Genomic DNA, 22,647 nt, shown 5'->3' with positions numbered 1-22,647 from the left:
CTAGAAACATCGACGAGAGAGAGTCATCGATCAGCTGCCTCTTGCACACCCCCTACTGGGATATGCCCGCAACCAAGGTACATGCCCTTAACCGGAATCGAACCCGGGACCCTTCAGTCCCCAAGCCAACGCTCTATCCATTGAGCCAAACCGGTTTCGGCCAAAGTATTTTTCTTAACATGTTAAAGGTATGTGCCCATGCTGTTGTATTTTATAAAACCCTTATTTATTTTCTGAAACATTAATATTAAAGCAGTTTTAAGAGTACATTTTAATTATAGTTATTATAACTAATTTTATTATGAAAAAATATTATACTTATTAGATTAAATATTTCTGGTTCTCTAATCTGGCTGTAGGAATTAGTATTATATGTTAGTAATAGTAGCTTTAATCCTTTATTTCTGGATTTTATTTATTTATTTTTTTTGTTTGTGTGTGTGAGTGTGTGTGAGAGCTGTATCTAAATCCTGTATAATTTATTTTTCTGCTCTTTAAGTTCTTTCAGTCAAGTATTTCGAGTTGAATTAAAAAAACAAAAACTTTTAAACCACTACTCAAGGGAAATGCCTAGCCTTCTTAAACAAAGGATTTTAGGCTATTTAAAAAAAATAAATATTTTTATTGATTTTAGAGGGGAAAGAAGAGGGGGAGAGAGAGAAACATCCATGATGAGATAGAATCATGGATTGGCTGCCTCCTGCAAGTCCCTCACCGGGTATTGAGCCCACAACTTGGGCATGTTCCCCTGACTGGAATCAAACCCGGGACTCCTCAGTTCACAGGCAAACACTCTATCCACTGAGCCAAACAAGCCAGGGCTAAGCTCTTTTTTTTTTTTTTTTTTTTTTTTTTTAACTTCTTAATTAAAATTTACCTATGGGTAGGTTTTTTTGCATCTGTGATTGCTGGATATCTAGAAGTTATAGTTTAGTGTGTAAATTTTCAGTTACATTTTTAATAAGTTACTTTAATAAATTTTTTAATTTAAATTATTTATTGTTTAAAGTATTACATGAGTCTCCTCCCATTGACCTCTCTCTGGCAGCTCCCACTCCCCAGCACATGCCCTCACTCCCCTCCTGTCTGTGTCCATTGGTTATACTCATATGTATGCATACAAGTACTTTGGTTCATCTCTTACCCCCACCTCCACTACCTTTCCTCTGAGGTTTTACGGTCTGATGGATGCTTCTCTATCTCTGGATCTAATTTTTGTTCATTAGTTTATTAGTTTATGTTCATTATATTCCACAAATGAGTGAGATCAGGTGATATTTGTCTTTCTCTGATTGGCTTATTTTGCTTAACATAGTGCTCTCTAGTTCCATCCATGCCGTTGCAAATGGTAAGAATTTCTTCTTTTTTACAGCAGTCTAGTATGCCATTGTGTAGATATACCACAGTTTTCTAATCCACTTACCTACTACTGCTGGGCTATTTTCATAAATTTTGAGGTCCTTTCTACTTTGTTAGAATGACATTTTATAATGATTTGTTTGGCAAAGGCAGAATAGACTTAAATCACCTATTTCTCATTTATAGGATTCCTTAAAAGTAGTCTTTCAAATTAATTTAAATAGGTTTAATATAGAGAAACTCAGCTTTGAAATCAGATATACTGTTATTCATAGTAATTGTAAGATATATGTGAAGTGGAAATTGAGTGATACCTATTTCTCAGGAACATGCTATTAAAAAGTTTTGTGTGCATATATAATTTTCTTTGTCTAAATTTGCTGTTTCTTAGCAATCTTGTAGTCCTGAAGTCCTCTTATATCATAGACATTTTGAACTCTTTTACTAAGGTACCTGATTGCTTTTATCTTGATTCCACAATCTAAAATAGGTTTCAGATTAACTAGTACACACATTTAGCTCCAAAGTGATCCTTTTAGTAGCCATTTGTCCTTACAACTAGGGATTAACATGTGTTGGCTTATTTTGTATTTAGAAATTAAGGAGTTGATCATACTTTAAAAGAACATGCCATAATTTTGGAAAACTTTAGAATTTGTGTGAGAGAGAGAGGGATGGGGGAAGATTACATATTTCTCTTTAGAAAGTTTATTTTGTAGCAGGTCTGATACCCCCTCTTCCCTGAATTTCATGTCTTAGATGTGGGTAATAAAAGAGGTTCATTCTTTATATTTACATTTTAATCTCGGATTAACATTTCCTCTATATTTTATCACTTGTGCTTAATTTTCTCTGGCATGCACCTGGTAAAATATCATGTGTTTTAGAGTTTAAAATTAGGGTAGCCTGTTGACTTATCTTTCAAATTTAATATTTTGAATTCTAACTTGGCAGGTTAAAGTGTCATTCATATCAGATAGGGAAGTTTTCTTGGGTTGTATAGTAATTAGTCTATAGTCTGATTTTTCTGCCTTCTTTATTCTAATGATTAGTTCTAAAATACTTTTGAGTGATGAAATTCTTCGTGTCATGACTCAGTGTTTTAAATTTAGTTTGTATGTATATATAAAATGTGGGTTAAAGTATGAACATACTGAATTATTTCTTTGGTTGACCTTATTGGAAGCTGAATTCAAATGATATCACTCATGGTAATGGTCACTGTATCTTTATTGCAATTAAGCAAGTAGAATTTTAAATGGTCACCATTCAGTCCTGGCTGTTGATTTCAGTGGTTAGAGCATTGGCCCTCCTTCAAGGTTCTCTGATTCATGGTCAAGGGCAAGTACCTGGGTTGCAGGTTCCATCCCTACCCCAGTTGGTGTGTATGGGAGGAAACCAATTGATGTGTCTCTCACATTGATGTGTTTCTTTTTCTCTCTCTGACACCCTTCCTTCCTCCCTTTCACTCTTAAAAAAAAAAAAAAAAAAAAAAAAATCAATGGAAAAAATATCCTCGGGTGAGTATTAACCAAAAAACAATTTAATAAATAAAATAAAATATTTATTAAAACACTCTACCTAATAAAAGAGTAATATGCAAATTAACCATCACTGAGCTATACCCACAAGCCATGCCCACAGCCACACCCACCAGCCAATCAGAGCGAGTATGCAAATAAACCCAACAAAGATGGCTACAGCCACAGAGAACAGGAGGGAGGCTTGGGTTTCCCGGCAATGGATGAAGCCAAGCTCTCCACCTGCCCTTGCCAGCCTAAGCCTCCACTTAAGGCTGCAAAGTTTCGATTTTAGAAGGTAAATTCCAACAGAAATGGCTGCAGCCATTGAGCGAGCAGGAGGCTTGGCTCTGCTCCAGGCTATAAAGTTTCAGTTGTAGAAGATAAATAAATTCCAGATACCAGGGCCTCCACTTGGGTTGCCAGGGGCCATGGCCAGCCTGCAAACCACCACAGGACCCTTGCTCAGGCTACCACACACCCCAAGGGAACCTCCACCCTGATCCGGGACACCCTTCACGGCAAACCAGCTGGGCCCAACCCGTGCACCAGGCCTCTATCCTATCTAATAAAATAGTACTATGCAGATTGATCATCTCTCCAACACACAAGATGGCTGCCCCCATGTGGTCAAAGATCCTGCCTTCATGTGGACACAAGATGACCACCACAGGATGGCCAGCAGGGGAGGGCAATTGGGAAGCACCAGGCCTGCAAGGGAGAGCAGTTGAGAGGGACCATGCCTGTAGGGGAGGATAGTTGGGAGGGATCAGGCCTGCAAGGGAGGATAGTTAGAGGCAATCAACCCTGCAGGGGAGGGCAGTTAGGGGTGAACAGGCCAGCAGAGGAGGGAAGTTGGGGGCAAATAGGCTGGCAGGGGAGCAGTTAGACATCAATTAGGCTGGCATGGGAGTGGTTAGGGGGTAATCAGGCTGGCAGGCAGAAGTGGTGAGGGGCAATTAGGAAGGCAGGCAGGCGAGCATTTGGGAGCCAGCAGTCCTGGATTGTGAGAGGGATTCCAGATTGGAGAGGGTGCAGGCTGGTCTGAGGGACACCTCCCCCCTCCCCCAACCCCGTGCACCAATTTTGTGCACCGGGCCTCTAGTATAAAATAAAATAGAAAAATATTTAGGATATTCTTTTGTTTCACATGGACAAAAATATAGACCATTTATGAATTCAAGATACAATCTCATGTTCTAGTAATTCCTTATTTTTATATCCTCACTTGAGGATATATGTTTATTGATTTTGAGTGAGTGAGAGAGAGAGAGAGAGAGAGAAAGAAAGAAAAAGAAAGAAAGAAAGAAAGAAAGAAAGAAAAAGGAAGGAAGGAAGGAAGGAAGGAAGGAAGGAAGGAAGGAAGGAAGGAAGGAAGGAAGGAAGGAAGGAAGGAACATACATTCATTGCTTACCTCTGGTACTGGCTCTGACTAGGGATTGAAACCGCAGCCTAGGTAAGTTCCCTGACCGGGAATTGAACCCACAACTTTTTGGTATACAGGACGATGCTCTAATCAACTGAGCCACCCAGCCAGATCTGTTTTAGTAGTTCTTAAAGCAAAAAGTACCATGCCACTTGAATATATAAAATGTGACTTACAATGATGAAGAAATTTTTAATGTAATTATATGGCAAAATATTTTTAATATAGCGTAAGTTACATGTGATACTTTGCAGGCATTGGAGCCTCTATTGTGTTTTTCTTCTATCTTCCCCCCCCCCCCCCCCCCCCCCCAATGTATGTGTTGTTTATAAATGTTTTTTTCTGGTCTTTACTCTGTTACTTAAATATAAGGTACCATATTATTGAGAAAATGTCTTAAATGCTTATAGAAAAGGAAGTGGTTAATTTTGGAATAAAGGCAGTTTTGACCTTCATACTGGTAGAATTGTTTTGAAGATATTAAATTTGAAACTTGTTGCTCAGTTTTGAGGTAGTCTAAACCTCTAAGTTCTCTAAAATGTCTTAGGATACTTTGATAATGATGCATATTTGACAATAAAGGTAAATTTTGCATGTTTCTGAGGTTAAACTCTGCAAGTAAAATTAAAATTCACAAATTGGATTTAAAAAATCCCTTAAAATTTATTTATACCTCCCCGAAATATAAAAACTAAAAAACGCTGTAAATCTTTTCAGTAAAATATTCTACTCAGTAAATAAAACACTGTGGAATAATGCCTAGTAAATTCAATGTCTTTTTTGGGCTTTATAGTGTGTTAACTTACTATATTTGATTTTTAAATAGACACCAAATCCTACTGCAAGCGAGTTTATTCCTAAAGGAGGATCAACCTCCAGGCTGAGTAATGTGTCCCAGTCAAATATGTCTGCCTTCTCTCAAGTTTTCTCTCACCCATCCATGGGAGGTCCTGCTGCTGCCGGATTAGCACCAGGTAAGTTGGGTAACTTTGCAGTGAGTCCCAGATATTAAATCTGTAAGCACCATTTGATATTTATTAGTTTATCAGAATTGAAATTGTATACTTGAATCATTCACATTTGAACACATTATAAGTTTTATGTCCTAGATTTTGGTACCAGATTTGAAAAATTAAAAGCAAAATTTAAATATGAAAAAAAAAGGAAGCGTGTTTAATAGCACAGAAATAAACTTGAAGAAAATGGTTATTTAGGAAAAATATCTATCTGAACCTTCGTATTTCCCTTTTTAAAAAGTCAGTGCTATTTCACTCAAAAACTTCTGTAAGAGCACAAGAAATAAAATATTAATGAGTATGTGTGCTTCACAGCCCTTTTGTACTAAATTTCTAAAGAATAGCTTATTCTATATAATTCAGAATATAAGTTTAGATGTACTTCTTACCTTTCAGATGTTTGGTTATAAGTCTGTAACAGTAATTCTTTTTAATCCTTACTCGAAGATATGGTGTTATTTAAAAAAAGCACAACATATTGATTTGAGGGAAAGAGAGAGAAACATCAATCAGTTGCCTCCCAGTTCCACCGCCTGGATATGTATGCCCTGACTGGAAATGGAACCTGGCAACCTTTTGGAATATGGGACAATGTTCCAATCAGCTGAGCCACTTGGCCAAGGCTGTAATAGTAATTTTTAATTGGGTAAAGTATTATAAACAATAGTAGAAAATAAATAATAGGAAAGAATGTATTAGGGGTCACTGAGGTAGGCAAAACAATATTTTTCAGTCATTTTCTTCCAAGTTTACCTATAATGATAGAATAATTTGGACAAGTGTACTTATACGGCCCATTCTGAGGCAGTTTATAGTGACCCTTTGAGAACTCTTTTTGTTGTTGAAGTTCTCTGTTTTATCTTAATAACTCATTCAAATTTTGCCTTCTAGTCCATGACATAATAGATAATTAACATCACCCATCTCTACTGTGATGTATCTTAATCAGAAAAGTAAGCTATGCAAAATTATATTGAAGCTGAAGCCATTTTGGCTCAGTTGACAGAGCGTTGGCCTGCTGACTGAAAGGTCCCAGGTTTGATTCCGGTCAAGAGCATGTACCTGAGTTGTGGGCACATCCCCAGTAAAGGGTGTGCAGGAGGCAGATGATTGATATTTCTAACTCAATCTCTCTCCCATCCTTTCTGTAAAAAAATCAATAAAATATATATTAAAAATTATATTGAATTTATCATAAGTGCTGAGCAGGTTATCTTGTGTCTTTAAAATGTTTGAGCTCCCCACACAGATTATGTTTCTAGAACCTGTAATGGACAATCATCACTTGGCTTTGAATGTTCCAAAAAAAACAGAAACAAAATGAAATATATGTACATAAATGAAGCCAAACTCTCTAGCTGGATCAGAGAGTTAGATATGTACATAAATGAAGCCAAACTCTCTAGCTGGATCAGAGAGTTAAATATATGTACATAAATGAAGCCAAACTCTCTAGCTGGATCAGAGAGTTAAGCCCTGAAGGCATTACTAGTACTGCCTTCAGGGCTTAACCAAACTATTAAGAGAAATCATTAGTTTTTATACTGATAAGGAATCAAGGACCTTTTGGGGAAGAATGAGGGAAAGTAATGATAATTTTATGGAACAGATCATCTGGTTTAGCATATAAAATATCAAATGTACTCAGGCTAAATAACCTTGTGCTGCCAAGGGTTTTATCAATGCCTCCTTCCCCTAACTTTCTCTCCCACTCTTTTCTCCCCTCATCTCCCCTTCTTTTCAGTCCCTTTCCCCAAACTTGTCCCTTTACCTTTTCTTCTACCCTCAGGTTTAGTTAAATTTGTATACATTTTCCCTTCTTCTCTAGAGAGCAGTGTCAGAATTGAATATTCCTGATAGCCTATGGGTTTTACTTGTAAGTAACATGCTACTATGATTTTTCTCCCATTGAGGTGTGTTCACATTGTGTACACTAGCATAATCTCCATGTCAGCTATACATTTAAAATTTCTTAGAGATTGTCCAGACTTCTAAGCAGTGTGTATATACACCCACAATAATGGTATTCATATGTCAGTTAGTTGGCTTTTGTAATTAAGTACCAGTTTATTTTGGCATAACAATACAACGTTCCTTGTTTCAAAAATTAACATTTTGTTCATATCTTTGATCAGGCTTGTTTAAGCTTGCCACTAAAAATAAGCTTTATAAATATTGGGGGAGTTAAAAGTGTCAAAGACAATTTTAGATCTTGAAAATGTTTAGTTAAAAAAATCCATAATGCTATAGTATTTAAGTGTTTTAATAGGCATTATGTGTAGATAGGTGTCTCATTGGCCCCTATTGGGTGTTATAATCTAAATTTGGGATGAAATTAATTAATTTAAAAATTAAATTAGGTGAGAAACTACTTATTTTTTTACATAGCTCTAATGTTAAAATGACTAATTATTGTCTGGAACCATTGAAAGTAAGTCAGTATATCATATTAAATACATTCCTAAAATTTTTATATATGTTATTTAAAAATTGTTCTTCATTAAAATGAGAATCAACTAAGTTAAAGCATTTTCCAAAAATACTGGAATAATGAATTGTTTTGCACTTATTATTTCTTCATAATTCGTTTAGTTAATGGCTTAATACTCTTTGGAGATGAGCAAAGAAAAAATTAGATCTGACTGACTTTCAGGAAACCATTTTACCCCCCACCCCCAATGTCTTCCATTTCTTTTTACCCACAATGCTATTTTTTCCAAGGCCTAGGAAAAATTATAAAATTTCTACTTTATTGTTGTAGAATAGAAAAGATCATGAAGTTTACCTAAGTGATGATTTAATTTATCATTATTGCTTCTTGTCTACTATAGGTATAACCTATCGATAATTTTGTTATAAAATTTCATTTTATTTTTTTTAACTTCTAGTCCAGATTATTATCCTTGAAAATAAATCAAACTAGTTTTTCTAAAATCTCTCTATATAAAAAGCTAATATGCAAAGTGTCCCCTTGCAAAGTGTCTCCTCTAGATTTCAACTCAGAGGGTAGGAGTTCAATTGCTAGCTATGATATGAGCTTACCACGAGGGGGTGGCATGGAACAAAGGAAGGCCCTAGCCGGCAGCTGGAATACCCTGATCGCTGGCCAGGCCTAGCGACCTACCTGTGCATGCATTTTGTGCATCGGGCCTCTAGTGTATATAAATGAAGTCATAAATATTTTGACATTCAAAGTAAACTACAGCAATGTCATTTTTATTATCTATGGGAAAAAATACATACTTAAATATATCTCTTGACTACAACATAAACATATTTGAATATAGTTGAATAGATATTAAGATTTAGAATTTCCTCAAATTGTAAGAAAGAAAAGCACAATTCCAGGAACATGGTAGATCCTGAGCGAATCAAGTCTCTTTTAAAAACCTGTTTTGATCACTTTTAAAATGATTCATATTTAAAAAAAAAAGTTTCAATGCAAAATGTGAAACATTGTTATTTGAATTTATTTATAGCTAATTAGATTTAAGAATTATTTAGAAGTATTAAAAATATGCAGCCAATGTTGTGTTTCCATTGAATTGTATACACAACCATTTTATTTTAGTTTAGTTTAAGAAATCAAGGATTTATAATTTACTTGTTTTATGCACATTTAACCTAAGAACAATAGCAAAATTTCTAAATACCTTCTAAGAAGGTAGTTGTTATATAAGTATGTGATATGGCATTTAACTTGGGCACTTTTCTCTGGTCACAGTTTATATTATCCTGATGTTCAAAAGTTAAGAAGCACTGGTTTAACACAGCCTTAGCAAGATTTATTGCAGTTTATTTCCAGATTGTGTTATAGTAAGAGTACTTTTAAAGTAATGCATAAGTCTAAAGATTTATTTTTAATAGCCTTTGCTTAGAGCAAACAGTTTTTGAATAGATTTTTAGAAATGAAAATATGATTACACTAAGTATATGAAATGATAGTTTATGCTTTACTTTTTGTGTGCCATGAAAATAACTTTATCATGAGAACCAATTGCTGAAAGTTCTTAATCAGTATTTTTCCTAAGAAAAATTTTGATTTGGTAGTAGACTTAGTAAACTAAGTCTTGATGTATTATACTTTAAATACCTCAAAATTAGCCACAGTCTGTTTGAAAGTGCTTAAGAAAGGTAGTAACAGGAGCACACAGTTCTGGATGGTATATGATACATCATCTGGTGGCTTAGTGAAATTCTGACTCAGGAATTGAGCAACTCTTATTTTGCTTAATTGTGTGTGGACACTTGGGAAGTACAGAGGGGAGTTCTTGGATTTCAAAATGCCATCATTGATTAATAAATGAAAGAGCTGTAAATGAGTATTTTCAAATATCGTTATTTCAAGATAAGGATGGTACAGACATTTGGACCATTTATACACTTTATTTGTAAATTATGGCAAATCTCAGATGATTGGGGAAAAACATTTATTTATACTAAACTTAAAATTATTAAATAATTGTATTCATTATTATGCTTTTAGATCCAGATCTTGAAATACTTAGTCATTTCTTATATATTCCTGAGGGTATCAGATTGATGGGTAAAACTGGCTAATATTCTTCAATTTATTTTTTTGCCTTGTTCAAGGTGTGATGAAAAGGGAAAATTTATATTCATTTTTGTTCAAAAATATTGAAGTGCTAAACTTTATATTGTATAATACATTATTTAAAATAGAGTTATTTATTTTTGGTCTATTGAAAGGTTTGGACTAGGAGATTCCTTTTAATTCTAAAGTTCAATGCTAAAGAGTAAAGCTTTGTGATATATTAGCTCTATTGTATTTTATATCATAGATGAATACAATGAAGCCTTAATTCAATTCATTTTCATAGTAGTTGGCTTATGTGATAATCTAATATTGGTTATTGATCCAGGTGGAACCTTTAGAGTTCATATAGTTCAGCCTTGTTCCAGTTTAGAGATGGCATTCCTGACAGATTATAATCTAGCTTCTGCTTTGTCATTTATAGAAGCAATAAGGAATTCATTATCTAATCAAGGCAGCCCAGTGTACATTTTAGTTTGAGTAAAATAGAAAATTATATCATATTTGAATTAAACTCACTCTCGTCTTTTACCTACTAGCCTATTTCTTTTTCTTTGTATTGAATGGAATAAATAAAAATCTTTTCTGCATGATAGTCCTTTCAATTATTATTATTATTTTTTTAGGCTAGTTGTTTGTATGTTTGTGTCCATGTAACTGATCTGTTTGTATGACTGAAAACAAGAGAGAGAACAGACTGGGAAAATAATTGCTAAAATTACCTAACTGTATAGGTAAAAAATCATGAACTGTTGTAAGTCATAATGCCTGGAACACCAGTGTGGATAAAATTAAATCCACAGGTGTGCCTATCTATCTCACTGTATTACTACTCTGATATCCAGCTAAGGAGTGTATATACCATTAGGAAAATAGGACACTCTGTTAACAGTCTTGCAGATGGTGAATATCGATAAGTTCATATTTAAAGTATATTTTAGTCTCTACATTAAAATCACTAAGGGCATAAAAATTTCATAAGCTAGCATTTTACATTGCTTTATGTTTCACTAAATGGTATAATTACTGAAAGTAAAAAGTATTTTGATATTTCAGTTTCAGCTGATTTCTCTGAATTATTTTTACACATAATAGCAGAGTTAGGTTAGCATTAAAATGTTCTAATTGTTTTAAATATCAGTCTGATTTCCTGAGCATATTACAAATTCCTAAGAAGAAGGGTTCTTTTCATTTCTTATCTTGTACACACTAGTTTCTTTCCTATTTTGGAAAAAAATGTTTTAATTGGTGGGTTTCTCTTAAGGACAGTGAATTTGAATGAGTCAGTAAACATCTTTGATGAACTTCTAGAAAATGCAAATGTTCAAGAGGATATAGATGAAAAGTCATATAAGGAACAAACATAAACTTGTTGAAAATTTAAATGCATCAGAACTAGAGTCACTGTGTTTTGAAGTGCTAAACATTCTTAAAACCAGTTAAAATATTTATAAGAATTATGTTTAAATTGCATGTTTCCAATTTTTATAATCACTTTGTTTTTCAGGTATATTCAGCAGACTCACTCAAACCTTTCAAGGTTTTTTTTATTGGGATTGCTTTCTACATTAAAAAAGAAAAAAAAATTTATAGTTAAGATCTAGGAGCCTTGAGGTTTTGTGAAGAGAACCTTTTCACTACCCTGTAATGTTGAGTTGATCCTAGACAGGGGCTGCTCTGTGTATGCATGTAGATGGATATAGATGTTGATGTCCCAAGGAAGGTTACTAACAGTTGAACTGTAGAGCCATAACTGGATTGGGAGTACTTGCTGGCTATATTTCTTTCCCAGTTGGGAATTTCAAGAAACTGAGGCAAGACATTAATGGTACAGAGAGGGATGTGGCTGCTGCATCTGACTTGGAGACCTGTCAGGTAAGGCTTAAATAGTTCCCAGTAGGTACTGTTCTACTGGTTGAGAAATCCTTGGTTAATGTGTTCTGTTAGGTTTGAAAGATCCTGTTGTGGACTTCCTGTTTAAATCTCATATATTGGCTAACTTGTCCCTTAATTAAGGGGTAGGTTACTTTTTACTTGTCCCTTAATTAAGGAGTGGCTAGGGCTCTCTTTGACTATAGGTTCAATAGTGTACACCTGCAGCGATGTTATTGTTGCTCTTGAGCTACTTCCATTGCCTTTAGAATATGGTACCAGTTTTTCTTCTAAAATAGCTGTGGCATTTGGGATACCCTTTGATCACCATGTTTTAGCATCTTTATTTCTATAATATGAGCTGATTTTAAGTCTTTCCATTCTAAAATTCTATTGTTTTGTGACACATTTATCTATAGGAGATAGATACACTAAAAAGAGACAGAAATGAAGAGAGTGATGAGAGGTAACAAAAAAGAGAAGAGTTTGATTTTTGATTTAGACTTTAAAAGGATTTCAAAGGCATATGGACTTCTGTGTAAATTGGAAATCTTATCAAGGCTGCCTTTGCATCCTAGGTGGAGATGAGGGGAGTTTTGTGTCTATAGTATAAGATTGGAGTCCGCAGTAACTGAGAGTGTTGTAGTAGTTTTGGATTAACGGAGAGGCAGAGAGAACACTTTCCTGATTCTTTTCTGGAGGTGGAAAGTTAGAAGTCAGTCTTTTTCTTTCCTTTTAATCAAATAATTTAAAGCTCAGGGATCATTTTTTCTTTAACCATTTGATATTAATGGTATCTAGTGCATTGTAGCTACTCAGTGGAGAGGGAGAGTGTTTATGTAAATAAAAGTACTATGCTATGTGTAACATGTCTATGAAAGGTCATTTAATTCTGTAGGAATAAACTTAATGGTGGCAGCCTCTTTTGTTTCTTGAATTTAATTATTCTCAGTTTGGTCATATTCATACTAGTATATGAAAGTCATCTTTTTTCTTACTCTTTTTGCCTTTCAGATGTGCAGGTTACCCTAAGTAGGAATGTGGGAATGGTCTTAGTGAAAGGAGAGAAATTAAGAGGTGTATCCCTTTTAAGACCTAGTGCACACAAACATGTAAAACCTACCATGAATATTCAGATGAGGGCTGCATGTTTATATGGTGATAATGTTTATTTCAGATGTTTTTTAGTCATAATTCTCTTACATATTTATATGTCTGAAGTGAAATGTTTTATATATATTTATATATATATATATAATATATATATTATTGATTTTTTTAGAGAGGAAGAGGGAGGGATAGAGAGTTAGAAACATCGATGAGAGAGAATCATTGATCAGCTGCCTCTTGCACACCCCCTACTGGGGATGTGCCCGCAACCAATGTATATGCCCTTGACCGGAATAGAACCCAGGACCTTTCAGTCCATAGGCCGACGCTCTATCCACTGAGCCAAACCGGTTTTGGTGTGAGATGTTTTCTTATTTCATAAGCATCTTTCCATATTTTAGATATGGTTATCCAGATTTCAGATTGATATTCCTAAAAATTGAAACTATTAACTAAAAGTCCTATTGTGGGACTTTGTATTTTTTAGAAAACAGTAAAATGAATAAGATAGTAATATTAATTGTAGTCATTAAACTGCTGTTTAAGCCATATTTTGTATGGTCTATGATCTTATTGCCCACTGTTTGTGATGTTGAAACAAAAAGATCCAAAATGTAATGGCTTCACAGGACAGAAATTTATTTCTTGCTTTGAAACGGTCCAGGCAGGTGTTCAGTTATCTGGAATGCACTCCTCCAGACAGTCACGTAGGGATCCAGGTGAAGTGGCTTCTAGGTATCTCTCCAGTCTCCTGGAAGGGGGAAAGCATTGAAGAAGATGAGTGGGAAGTTGTTATGAACAAGTCTGGAAATTAGAAGTTCCTCCAGTGATGATGGTCTACCAAAATCTATACTCTATTATTTTTTTAATAAATATATTTTATTGCCGAAACCAGTTTGGCTCAGTGGTAGAGCGTCGGTCTGCAGACTGAAGGGTCCCAGGTTCGATTCCGGTCAAGGGCATGTACCTGGGTTGCGGGCACATCCCCAGTAGGGGGTGTGCAAGAGGCAGCTGATCGATGATTCTCTCTTATCAATGTTTCAACTCTCTATCCCTCTCTCTTCCTCTCTGTAAAAAAATCAATAAAATATTTTTTTTAATTTTTTTTATTTTTATTTTTTAAATATATTTTATTGATTTTTTACAGAGAGGAAGGGAGAGAGATAGAGAGCTAGAAACGTCGATGAGAGAGAAATATCGACCAGCTGCCTCTTGCACACCCCCTACTGGGGATGTGCCCGCAACCAAGGTACATGCCCTTGCCTGGAATAGAACCCAGGACCTTTTAGTCCGCAGCCCGCCGTGCTATCTACTGAGCCAAACCGTTTTCAGCTAAACTCCATTTTTTTAAAGGTGCTTAGCTACATTTTCCAGGCTTTTCTGAATGCAAAATTTTTAACAGTTGAATTAGGTATATACATTTTATCTTACTTGCATCTTTTGTATCTTTGGCTACAATAATTGATTTATCCAGCATCTTAAGAAATGAAACTTTCCAGCAGACCTTACTTATTTGGATATCAGACATGTTATAGCTTTGTCAAAACTTTACATTTTAAACAATTTTTCAAACAAAGATTTCCAAAATTTGCAGTACTCTGTTGCATCAGACAAAATATAATGTTATTTTTAATGACCTGTGCTCAATTTTACATACCTCAGTGATTGTATTGAATCAGAATACAATTGATACCCTTTAGGTTTGAGAGTTCATAGAGCAATTTGTAATTACTTAGATTTTTACCCTTTCCATTGTCCTCCTGCCCCAATATATCAGTAGATTATAACTCTTTGAAGGTAAGGCCTTTCTCTTATTCTCTGCATCTCTTATATGATGCTGATTAGATTATATTTCTTGCTATGCCTTTTTAAAATCCGCAGCTCTACTAGGTGCTCTATGCTATCTTCTCCTTTTTTTTGTTTCTGTTTTTTTTTTTTTTTTAAACTACATTTTTATTGATTTCAAAGAGGAAGGAAGAGGGAGAAAGAGATAGAAACATCAATGATGAGAGATAATCATTGATCGGCTGCCTCCTGCACACCTGCTACTGGATATCAAGCTGCAAATTGGGCATGAACTCTGACCAGGAATTGAACTGTGACCTTCTGGTTCATAGATCGACATTCAACCACTGAGCCATGCTGGGCACAAATATAGTTTTAATAGAACTGGGCAACAGGAATTTCTTTTACCTTAGTAATGTTAATGGGACAAAAATAGTGTAAATTAATTATTGTGATATGTCTAATAAAATTTTCAGAACACCTGAAAAATGAATAGCATAAGTATCTTGGGTGTTTATAATGTAAAAACCCATGAATCTAGAATAAGGTAATTAGTTATCTTATTTGCACATTACATTTCAATATGTATGCTTTGAAATTTTTATGTAGAAATCTGAAGTTAAAATGACAGTATTGATTAATATTAATCTTACATTATTATTTTGTGAATATAATTTTTTATAATCAGCCATGCTTGTCTTGGAGTAAGTTTCTGGTTTTTAAACAACACAACATAATTTAACATTATGAATGAAGGATACCATTTACTCAAACATTTACTCTCACTTGAGAAGAAAAAATGTTTCTTTTGATCCAAAAGAGTTTGGTAGCTAACATCTGTTCTCTTCTCATTTTGTTGTGAACTTTAATTTTAAATAACCTAAGTGTTATGATTTAAAAGATTTCCATCATTGCAGACACTAAGAAAGATCTCATTTCAAATCATTTGGCCAAGTTTGGGGGCAAGCAGGTCAGTATTCTGTTTCTTCAAATATTGTAGTGATCAAAGTAAGTTACCTATTATACAAGCCAGTTGGTATAGTTCTTAAAACTGTAATTCAAGCCCTAAAAGTTTCATAATTTAAAAAAAAAAAATGTGGACAGCTTACATTTTTAGGGGTTTAGGCACTGTAGTTCACACACGGTCAGTATTCTAATAATATTTGTTGAATTATTTAACAAATAACTCATATGGAAATAAGGCTATTGATATAGTATGGCTGAAGTTACTGTGTGTATCTTACCTCAGATACTTTATTCCTATGTTTGTAATTAAAAGAAAATATTGACATAACCTTAAATTTTATTTTTTTTATTATGAAGCTATTGTCCATGTGCGTTTGGATGTATAATTTCTATATGTTTTAAAACATAGGTAGCAAGGATTCTAAACTGCTGAATTTCTTTCCCAGCTTTAGTTCCCTCTTAAACTAGCTAAGCCATGTGAAAATCTCCTAATTACCTTATAAGACTTCCCTTGGTACCTCAGTCTATTTTAGAATTTGATAATTACTCTTCTACTTCTTCATTCCATTTGCTGACTTAAGGTTTTTTCTTGTCTGGGTTTTCAACTTTCTGAAGTTGAGTAAATCTATCATCACCCTTTGAAAGATGTTTGAACAAGAAACAAGACTCATATTTGCTCTCTTTCCTTCATTCTCCAGAGAGGTAGTCTATGAATCATCCTGTCAATTCAACCTTCATATTATATATCTAGGAAGTACAGCCTCCATCCTAGACCAAGCCATTATCGCCTTTTTTGTGTATTGTTTAAACAGCCTAATTGGTCTACTAATGCAGTTCATTTTCCATATAACAGCAAAAGTAATCTTAAATATAAATCAGGTCATGGCTTTCTATTGTCATTGGAATAAAAACCCAAACCCCTTTTGTAGTCTGCTTTTGGTATACCTCTCAATTCTGACCCATTCACTCTTTTCATTGTGTATTCTGATATAGCCATACTGGTCTTTCCCAAATATGTCAGGCTCCTTTTTGGCTCATGCTTTTTGCTATACTGTTCTTTGGTTGTTTGGTTGGTTCCTTCCCATCTCTTAGGTGTCAGCTGAAATGTCACTTACAAAGAAAGGCCTTTGACCAGTGTAAAGGAAATTTTCTTCTATTAGTTTCCATCATGTTATCCTGTTTATTTCCTTTGGAAATTTATTTTCATTTGTTGGTTGTTTTTCTTTTGTTTAAATTAGGATGAGTGGTCTTCCTCACTCCCATATATATGTATGTATTAAAGGCTAAGCTACTGGCTGACTGGTCAGTAGCTATGATGCACACTGACCACCAGGGGACAGACAGACACGGCCAGGAGGGAACCAAGGAGGATGGCTCCAGGGCGTGTCCAGCTTGTCTTGCCTAATCTCGCCTGTCTTGCTCAGTCACACCCAGCCCAGCCACCTTCTAATTAATTTCCTTTCAATGTGCACGAATCTGTGCACTGGGCCTCTAATTGGAATATAACCTCCCTTGTAGCAAGAACCATGTCTAGATGCTCAGTACATATTTTTTTAGAATTAAAATAAAGAGTGCTATTAAAAGACTAGAAGCTTTCTTTTCTGATTAAATAAGCTTAGTCCCTTTTACTTTATCTCATAGAGGACCTACTCTCTTATAAAACACATACGCTTTTTGAGAATTAATATCTCCTGTCTCTGTGCTTCTGTACTATTTTGAGTGTCATGTTTTTAAAAATTTTGTCTGGGTGTTTTATACATATTTCTTTCACTAAAGTTAATGCTTCTGCAGGCATTTTTATCATTTCATCCATCATCATATGATCACACATGGAGACTTAAGAGTGAATATTAAAATTGAAAAAGTTTAAGCACATTAGTGGACCTTAATGGTTGTGTGTGAACTTTGAGATCAGGACTAGACCTTATTTCTTGAATTCCTAGAACCTTGCTCAGTGTCCAATCTCTGCAGTGGCTCCAGTTAGCTTTCATATATAATTGCAGATAAGAATCACTTGTGGCAATTTGAAATTCCAGCTTCCCCTGTCCTCATTTGAGACTAAATAAATAAAAAACTTCATATTTAGAACATTGGCCTTTGTATTTTTAAAAATTTCACATCTACTCCCTTCTACCGGGGGGAAAAAGATAAAAATGTCATAAAATTTGAAGGAAAGTGAGATTTTATCATGTTTGAGCGAGGATATTCAGGAAGAAAGAATAATGAAAAGGGAAATATTTGAGATGGATTTTAAAGTATGGGAAGGATTTCTTTAAACATTTTAAACACACAGTTGAGGATCTACGAAGTTTCCCTCTCTCCCCGTTTTGTTTTAATGAGTTCAGTAGCATAATATAGAAATGTTCTCTCTCAGCCAGTGAACTTTCATAAGTAATTAATAAAAAAAAAAGTAATTCAGTCTGAGTTAGGTGAAGACTGAACAGATGTGAAGAAAATCTGTTAGTTATGGGCAAGTTTCTGCTGGGGCAGTGTCCTGCTGGAATAAGCATTACCCTTAAATGCTGATTGTGGGGAAGTCCATGGGGTTCCCTTGGAGGGGTTAGAATAGGGCAAGTTTGTTGTTTTTAAGCTAACTGACACTTCGTTTCTTTCTTTTCTTTTTTTTTAAATATTTCTTTTTTTTTTTTTTTTTAATATTGATTTTACACAGAGAGGAAATGAGAGGGACAGAGAGTTAGAAACGTCGATGAGAGAGAAACATCAACCAGCTGCCTCCTGCACACCCCCCACTGGGAATGTGCCTGCAACCAAGGTACATGCCCTTGATCAGAATCAATCCCGGGACCTTTCAGTCCGCAGGCCGACGCTCTATCCACTGAGCCAAACCGATCCCGGCTCTTTTCTTTTTTTGAAACAAACTGTATGTTGGTACTGTTAGGTAGGGGGGATACCAGTGTGCAGTTATTCCATAAGACAATTTAAATTACTATCATTAGTTATCTCAGATGGATAGTTCTATTTCTCTGCATTAGGTTCTTAGTCACTGCTTTCATTATGTGGAATTTCTTTTTCATTAATCTTTTCTTTTTTCTTTTTTTTTCTTTTTTTTTTTTAATATATTTTATTGATTTTGTACAGAGAGGAAGGGAGAGAGATAGAGAGTTAGAAACATCGATGAGAGAGTCATCGATCAGCTGCCTCTTGCACACCCCCTACTGGGGATATGCCCGCAACCAACGTACATGCCCTTGACCGGAATCGAACCCGGGACCCTTCAGTCCCCAAGCCGACGCTCTATCCATTGAGCCAAACCGGTCTCGGCTCATTAATCTTTTCAAAGAAATATTTTTGAGGACTCTCTTGTGTGTGATGTGGAGAACCACCATCTCTGAAATATCAGAAGAGTAGAATTTTCTTCAAAAATTAAAATTGCTAAGGAAGTGGGAAAGGTTAGATTGGGTAGGAACTTAGAGAAATTAATGAAAAATGGCACTGAGATAGATAAAATTTTCATATATTTAAAATACTTGGTAACTCTCAAAATCTGTTCCAGTTTTATTTGCCACTAGCACCCCAGAGTTTGGCACATTGTGTTTTGAGGGTTGCCAGAATGTGTGGAGGGAAGAGACTAGTAAGGACAACAGACAAACCCGCAACCAGGCATGTGCCCTTAATTGGAATTGAACCTGAGACCCCTCAGTCTGCAGGTTGGCGCTCTGTCCACTGAGCCAAACCAGTGAGGACCAAATGGCTACATTTTTCAAGACAATATATAGTCATTGTTAATTTTGTCTTTCATAAATCTGACCTCTAAGGTATTGAGATTCTTGGCTGATAATCAGACATGTTCCATATTACAACTTGGAAATGAAAAGGAAAACATTTTTTAAGATGGCTTAGAACACTTGTATGACAGAAACTTACATCTCAGCAAGCATAGAAGACTTAAGACTAAATGACCATTATTGTCCCTAGGAGAACCTGAGAACCAGGAATACCAAAACTTAGAACTTAAAACTGATTTTCAAACATTTTTAAAAAGCAGCAGAACTCTTATGAAGTCTATGTATAATCCCCCAATTATAAAATTATATAAAGCAGATAAAACTGGCATTTGCAGGGTCAAGTTTAAATTTACTTAAAAAGTTATTCAGTGAGAATAAACATGTCTTCGTGGTATTTTGTTGAATGCAATAGCTTACCGTTGGTGGGTAAAGGATGACAGTCTTATATTTCTCAGCCTCCTTTTCTGTATTTTCTGTTACATAGAACATGAAAATCATGATTCACACAAATAATGTGAATTTGTTTATTCAATTTTATTAAGTGTACATGTGCATTTAAATATTAATTATTTCAGAGTCACTACCTTCCTAATGAAACACACACACACACACACACACACACACACACACACGCGTGACTAGAGAGGCTTCATTCTGAGGTCTTCATGAAAATATCCTAACCCAACACAAGTATATTGGTGATAATCTCTACTACGCTAAAAAATTAATGCATACTACAATAGTTTGGACCTGCATTTGTGATTTTTATTATTGATTGGATAAATAGTGAAAATATGGATAAAAGAAATTTAAATCAAGAATTTGCAGACTCTGAAGCATTTCTGGAAGTCTAGTGTTCTGCTTAATACAATTTGACCACATTGGCACAAAAGGCCTATAAGAGGAAACTTACTAGTACACAGGTTAAGGAAACGGAGGGTTTGCAGCTCTTCTCAACTGATATTCCTCATCTGAACCACAAAATACAGAAAATGATTTGTGATTATTTTGTGAATTCTCCCAAAGATAATATATTACAGATATTATATTTAATGGGCTGTTTTGTTTTAGCTCATTAAGATTGAACTTTCCTTTCTCTGAGAAAGACTGGGAAAATGAGAAATTGCTCTAAAACCAACTGAATTAAAACTTCCCACAAATTTACCAGTGTCAGATGCCTTTATCAAATGGTTGCATTTTTCTTTTTCTTTTCTTTTTTTTGTTTCTTTTTTAAATATATCTTTATTGATTTCAGAGAGGAAGGGAGAAGGGAGAGAGAGACAGAAACATCAATAATGAGAATCATTGATTGACTGCCTCCCGCATGTCCCTCACTGGGGATCAAGCCCGCAGCCAGGCATGTGCCCTTAATTGGAATTGAACCTGAGACCCCTCAGTCCGCAGGTTGGTGCTCTATCCCCTGAGCCAAACCAGTGAGGACTAAATGGCTGCATTTTTCAAGACAATATGTAGTCATTGTTAGTTTTGTCTTCCATAAATCTGACCTCTAAGGCATTAAGATTCCTGGCCGATAATCAGACATGTTCCATATTACAACTTGGAAATGAAAAGGAAAACATTTTTTAAGAAATCATGATTTCAAGTCTTTTTTTTTTTTTTTTTTTTAAATTATTGATTGGTTAGAGAGAGAGAGAGAGAGAGAGAGAGAGATTTGTTGTTCCACTTATTTTTACATCCATTGGTTGATTCTTGTAAGTGGCCTGACTAGGAATTGAACCCACAACTTTGATGTAACGGGACGACTATTTAACCAATTGTGCTATCCAGCCAGGGTTGGAAAAATTTTTTATTAGAATTTTCTCCCACACTTAAATACATAATATAATTAATAAATTTTTAAAATGAAAAGTTATACCAGTAACCATCATGATTTTTTCTGAGGGCAGTCTTTAGTTACATGTTTGTTTTATGAAAATCCTTTAACTTAATTCATGTGAAAAGACAAAATGATATTTCAGTGTTCTGAAGTTTTGCTTGAGCATTTGGTTGTCTCTCATTGAGTTGTTCCTTCCCATTTCCACAGTAACATATTATTGTAGACAAAACTTTTAACTCATGAAATGGAAAAGCCTCTTCCCTTGTTTTGTTAAGATATATCTTAAAGCTCAAAGGCTGTGCATGTTGACATGTACACTACTTCTGGGTGGAGACATTGAATTCCCACCCCATACTACTGCACACACATGCACACTAGGAAAGCTGCTTTTCAAAGATTAAAACAACTTTGATCCTTGGAATACTTTCCATTTATATTCTCTGCAGATTTTCTTGAACAAGAAGCCCTCTGGTTTGTGTGATAGCTTTTCTTGTAAGCTTTTAAAACCTATTTAACATTTGTTTTAATTGAGTGAAAGTTTTAACTGCCAAGGGCTTATAGATGCCTTCAATTTATTGACTATTTTGAAGTTGAACTTTTTTTTTTTTTTTTTTTTTTTGACCCAATAAGTTGTCTTTTCCACTTGGGTGTTGAAAGAGCTTATGAGCAGTAGCTGTTCTGATTTTTGTTGGTTGTTTTCTCTAGGGAACAAGCTACCCTCTGAGTCAGCACTGGACTTGAAGATATATCCTACAATTCATGAAACTGACTGATTCGACTAAAGGATGGATAGTTTGGGCAGCGTTGGACAGCTCTGTGAGGGGTCTGTTTGTTCAACTGAAGGGGTTGTTGAGTTCAGCAACTTTTCACTCCCCAATTATAAGGGCTTTCTGTTGTAAAAACAGGGTTTGTGAAGGAATGAGTTCTGGAAATTAACATCAGTATTCTTATTGACTCCATTTTTGTTTTCTCACTATACTTCATGGAACATGAAGTGTAGAGAGATTACTGCTGTTTGTGGTCAGCAAGAAGTAGTCTGTTCCTGAGAAGTCAGCCTAGAAATTTTGCAGTATACTTATGAGTCAGAGTTGCCCTTTGTCACAAAGGGTTATAAACATTTCTCTCAAGTCCAACCTTTTGGCATTTGGATTGTTTCATCTTTGCAAAGGGAGTTTGGATTTGTGGCCTGAAACTTTTAGGGTAAAATTGAGCTTAGTTTGATTAGGGTATATTTTACTTGATCAGTGAATAATTTATATTTTGGCTTATGGCTAACTAGTATTGTAATATGCTTTTGATAATTAGCAATTTTTACCTTCAAAAATTACAGTATTTTTTTTTAGTCTATCTTTGAGAAAATGAGAATGTTTAATTAAATGGATTTTTTTTTTTTTTAAATCTGAAACACGAAGCATTTAAGCAAGAGAAAGAAATTTTTTTTTGTTCTAATAGCT

General features: G+C 34.8%; 1 protein-coding gene across 4 annotated transcripts in view; it reads left to right on the top strand.

The window, feature by feature from the left end:
• PAN3 (poly(A) specific ribonuclease subunit PAN3) overlaps nt 1-22,647 on the top strand; it is a 168,170-nt gene that overhangs the window by 73,715 nt on the left and 71,808 nt on the right. For 3 of the 4 annotated variants that reach the window (XM_084878683.1, XM_084878682.1, XM_084878681.1), the window contains one exon: nt 5,133-5,280. In XM_084878683.1, the coding sequence (XP_084734809.1) occupies nt 5,133-5,280 (148 nt within the window). Of the gene's footprint in view, nt 1-5,132; nt 5,281-21,898; nt 22,017-22,647 lie in introns of those variants that run through there. The other variant, XM_084878684.1, reaches the window with a different exon arrangement.

This window comes from Pipistrellus hanaki (genome assembly GCF_964339955.1).
Source record: "Pipistrellus hanaki genome assembly, chromosome: 3".
Lineage (NCBI taxonomy): Eukaryota > Metazoa > Chordata > Mammalia > Chiroptera > Vespertilionidae > Pipistrellus > Pipistrellus hanaki.
Note: the sequence above shows the minus strand (reverse complement) of the source record. Positions and strands in the feature narration are given on the sequence as shown.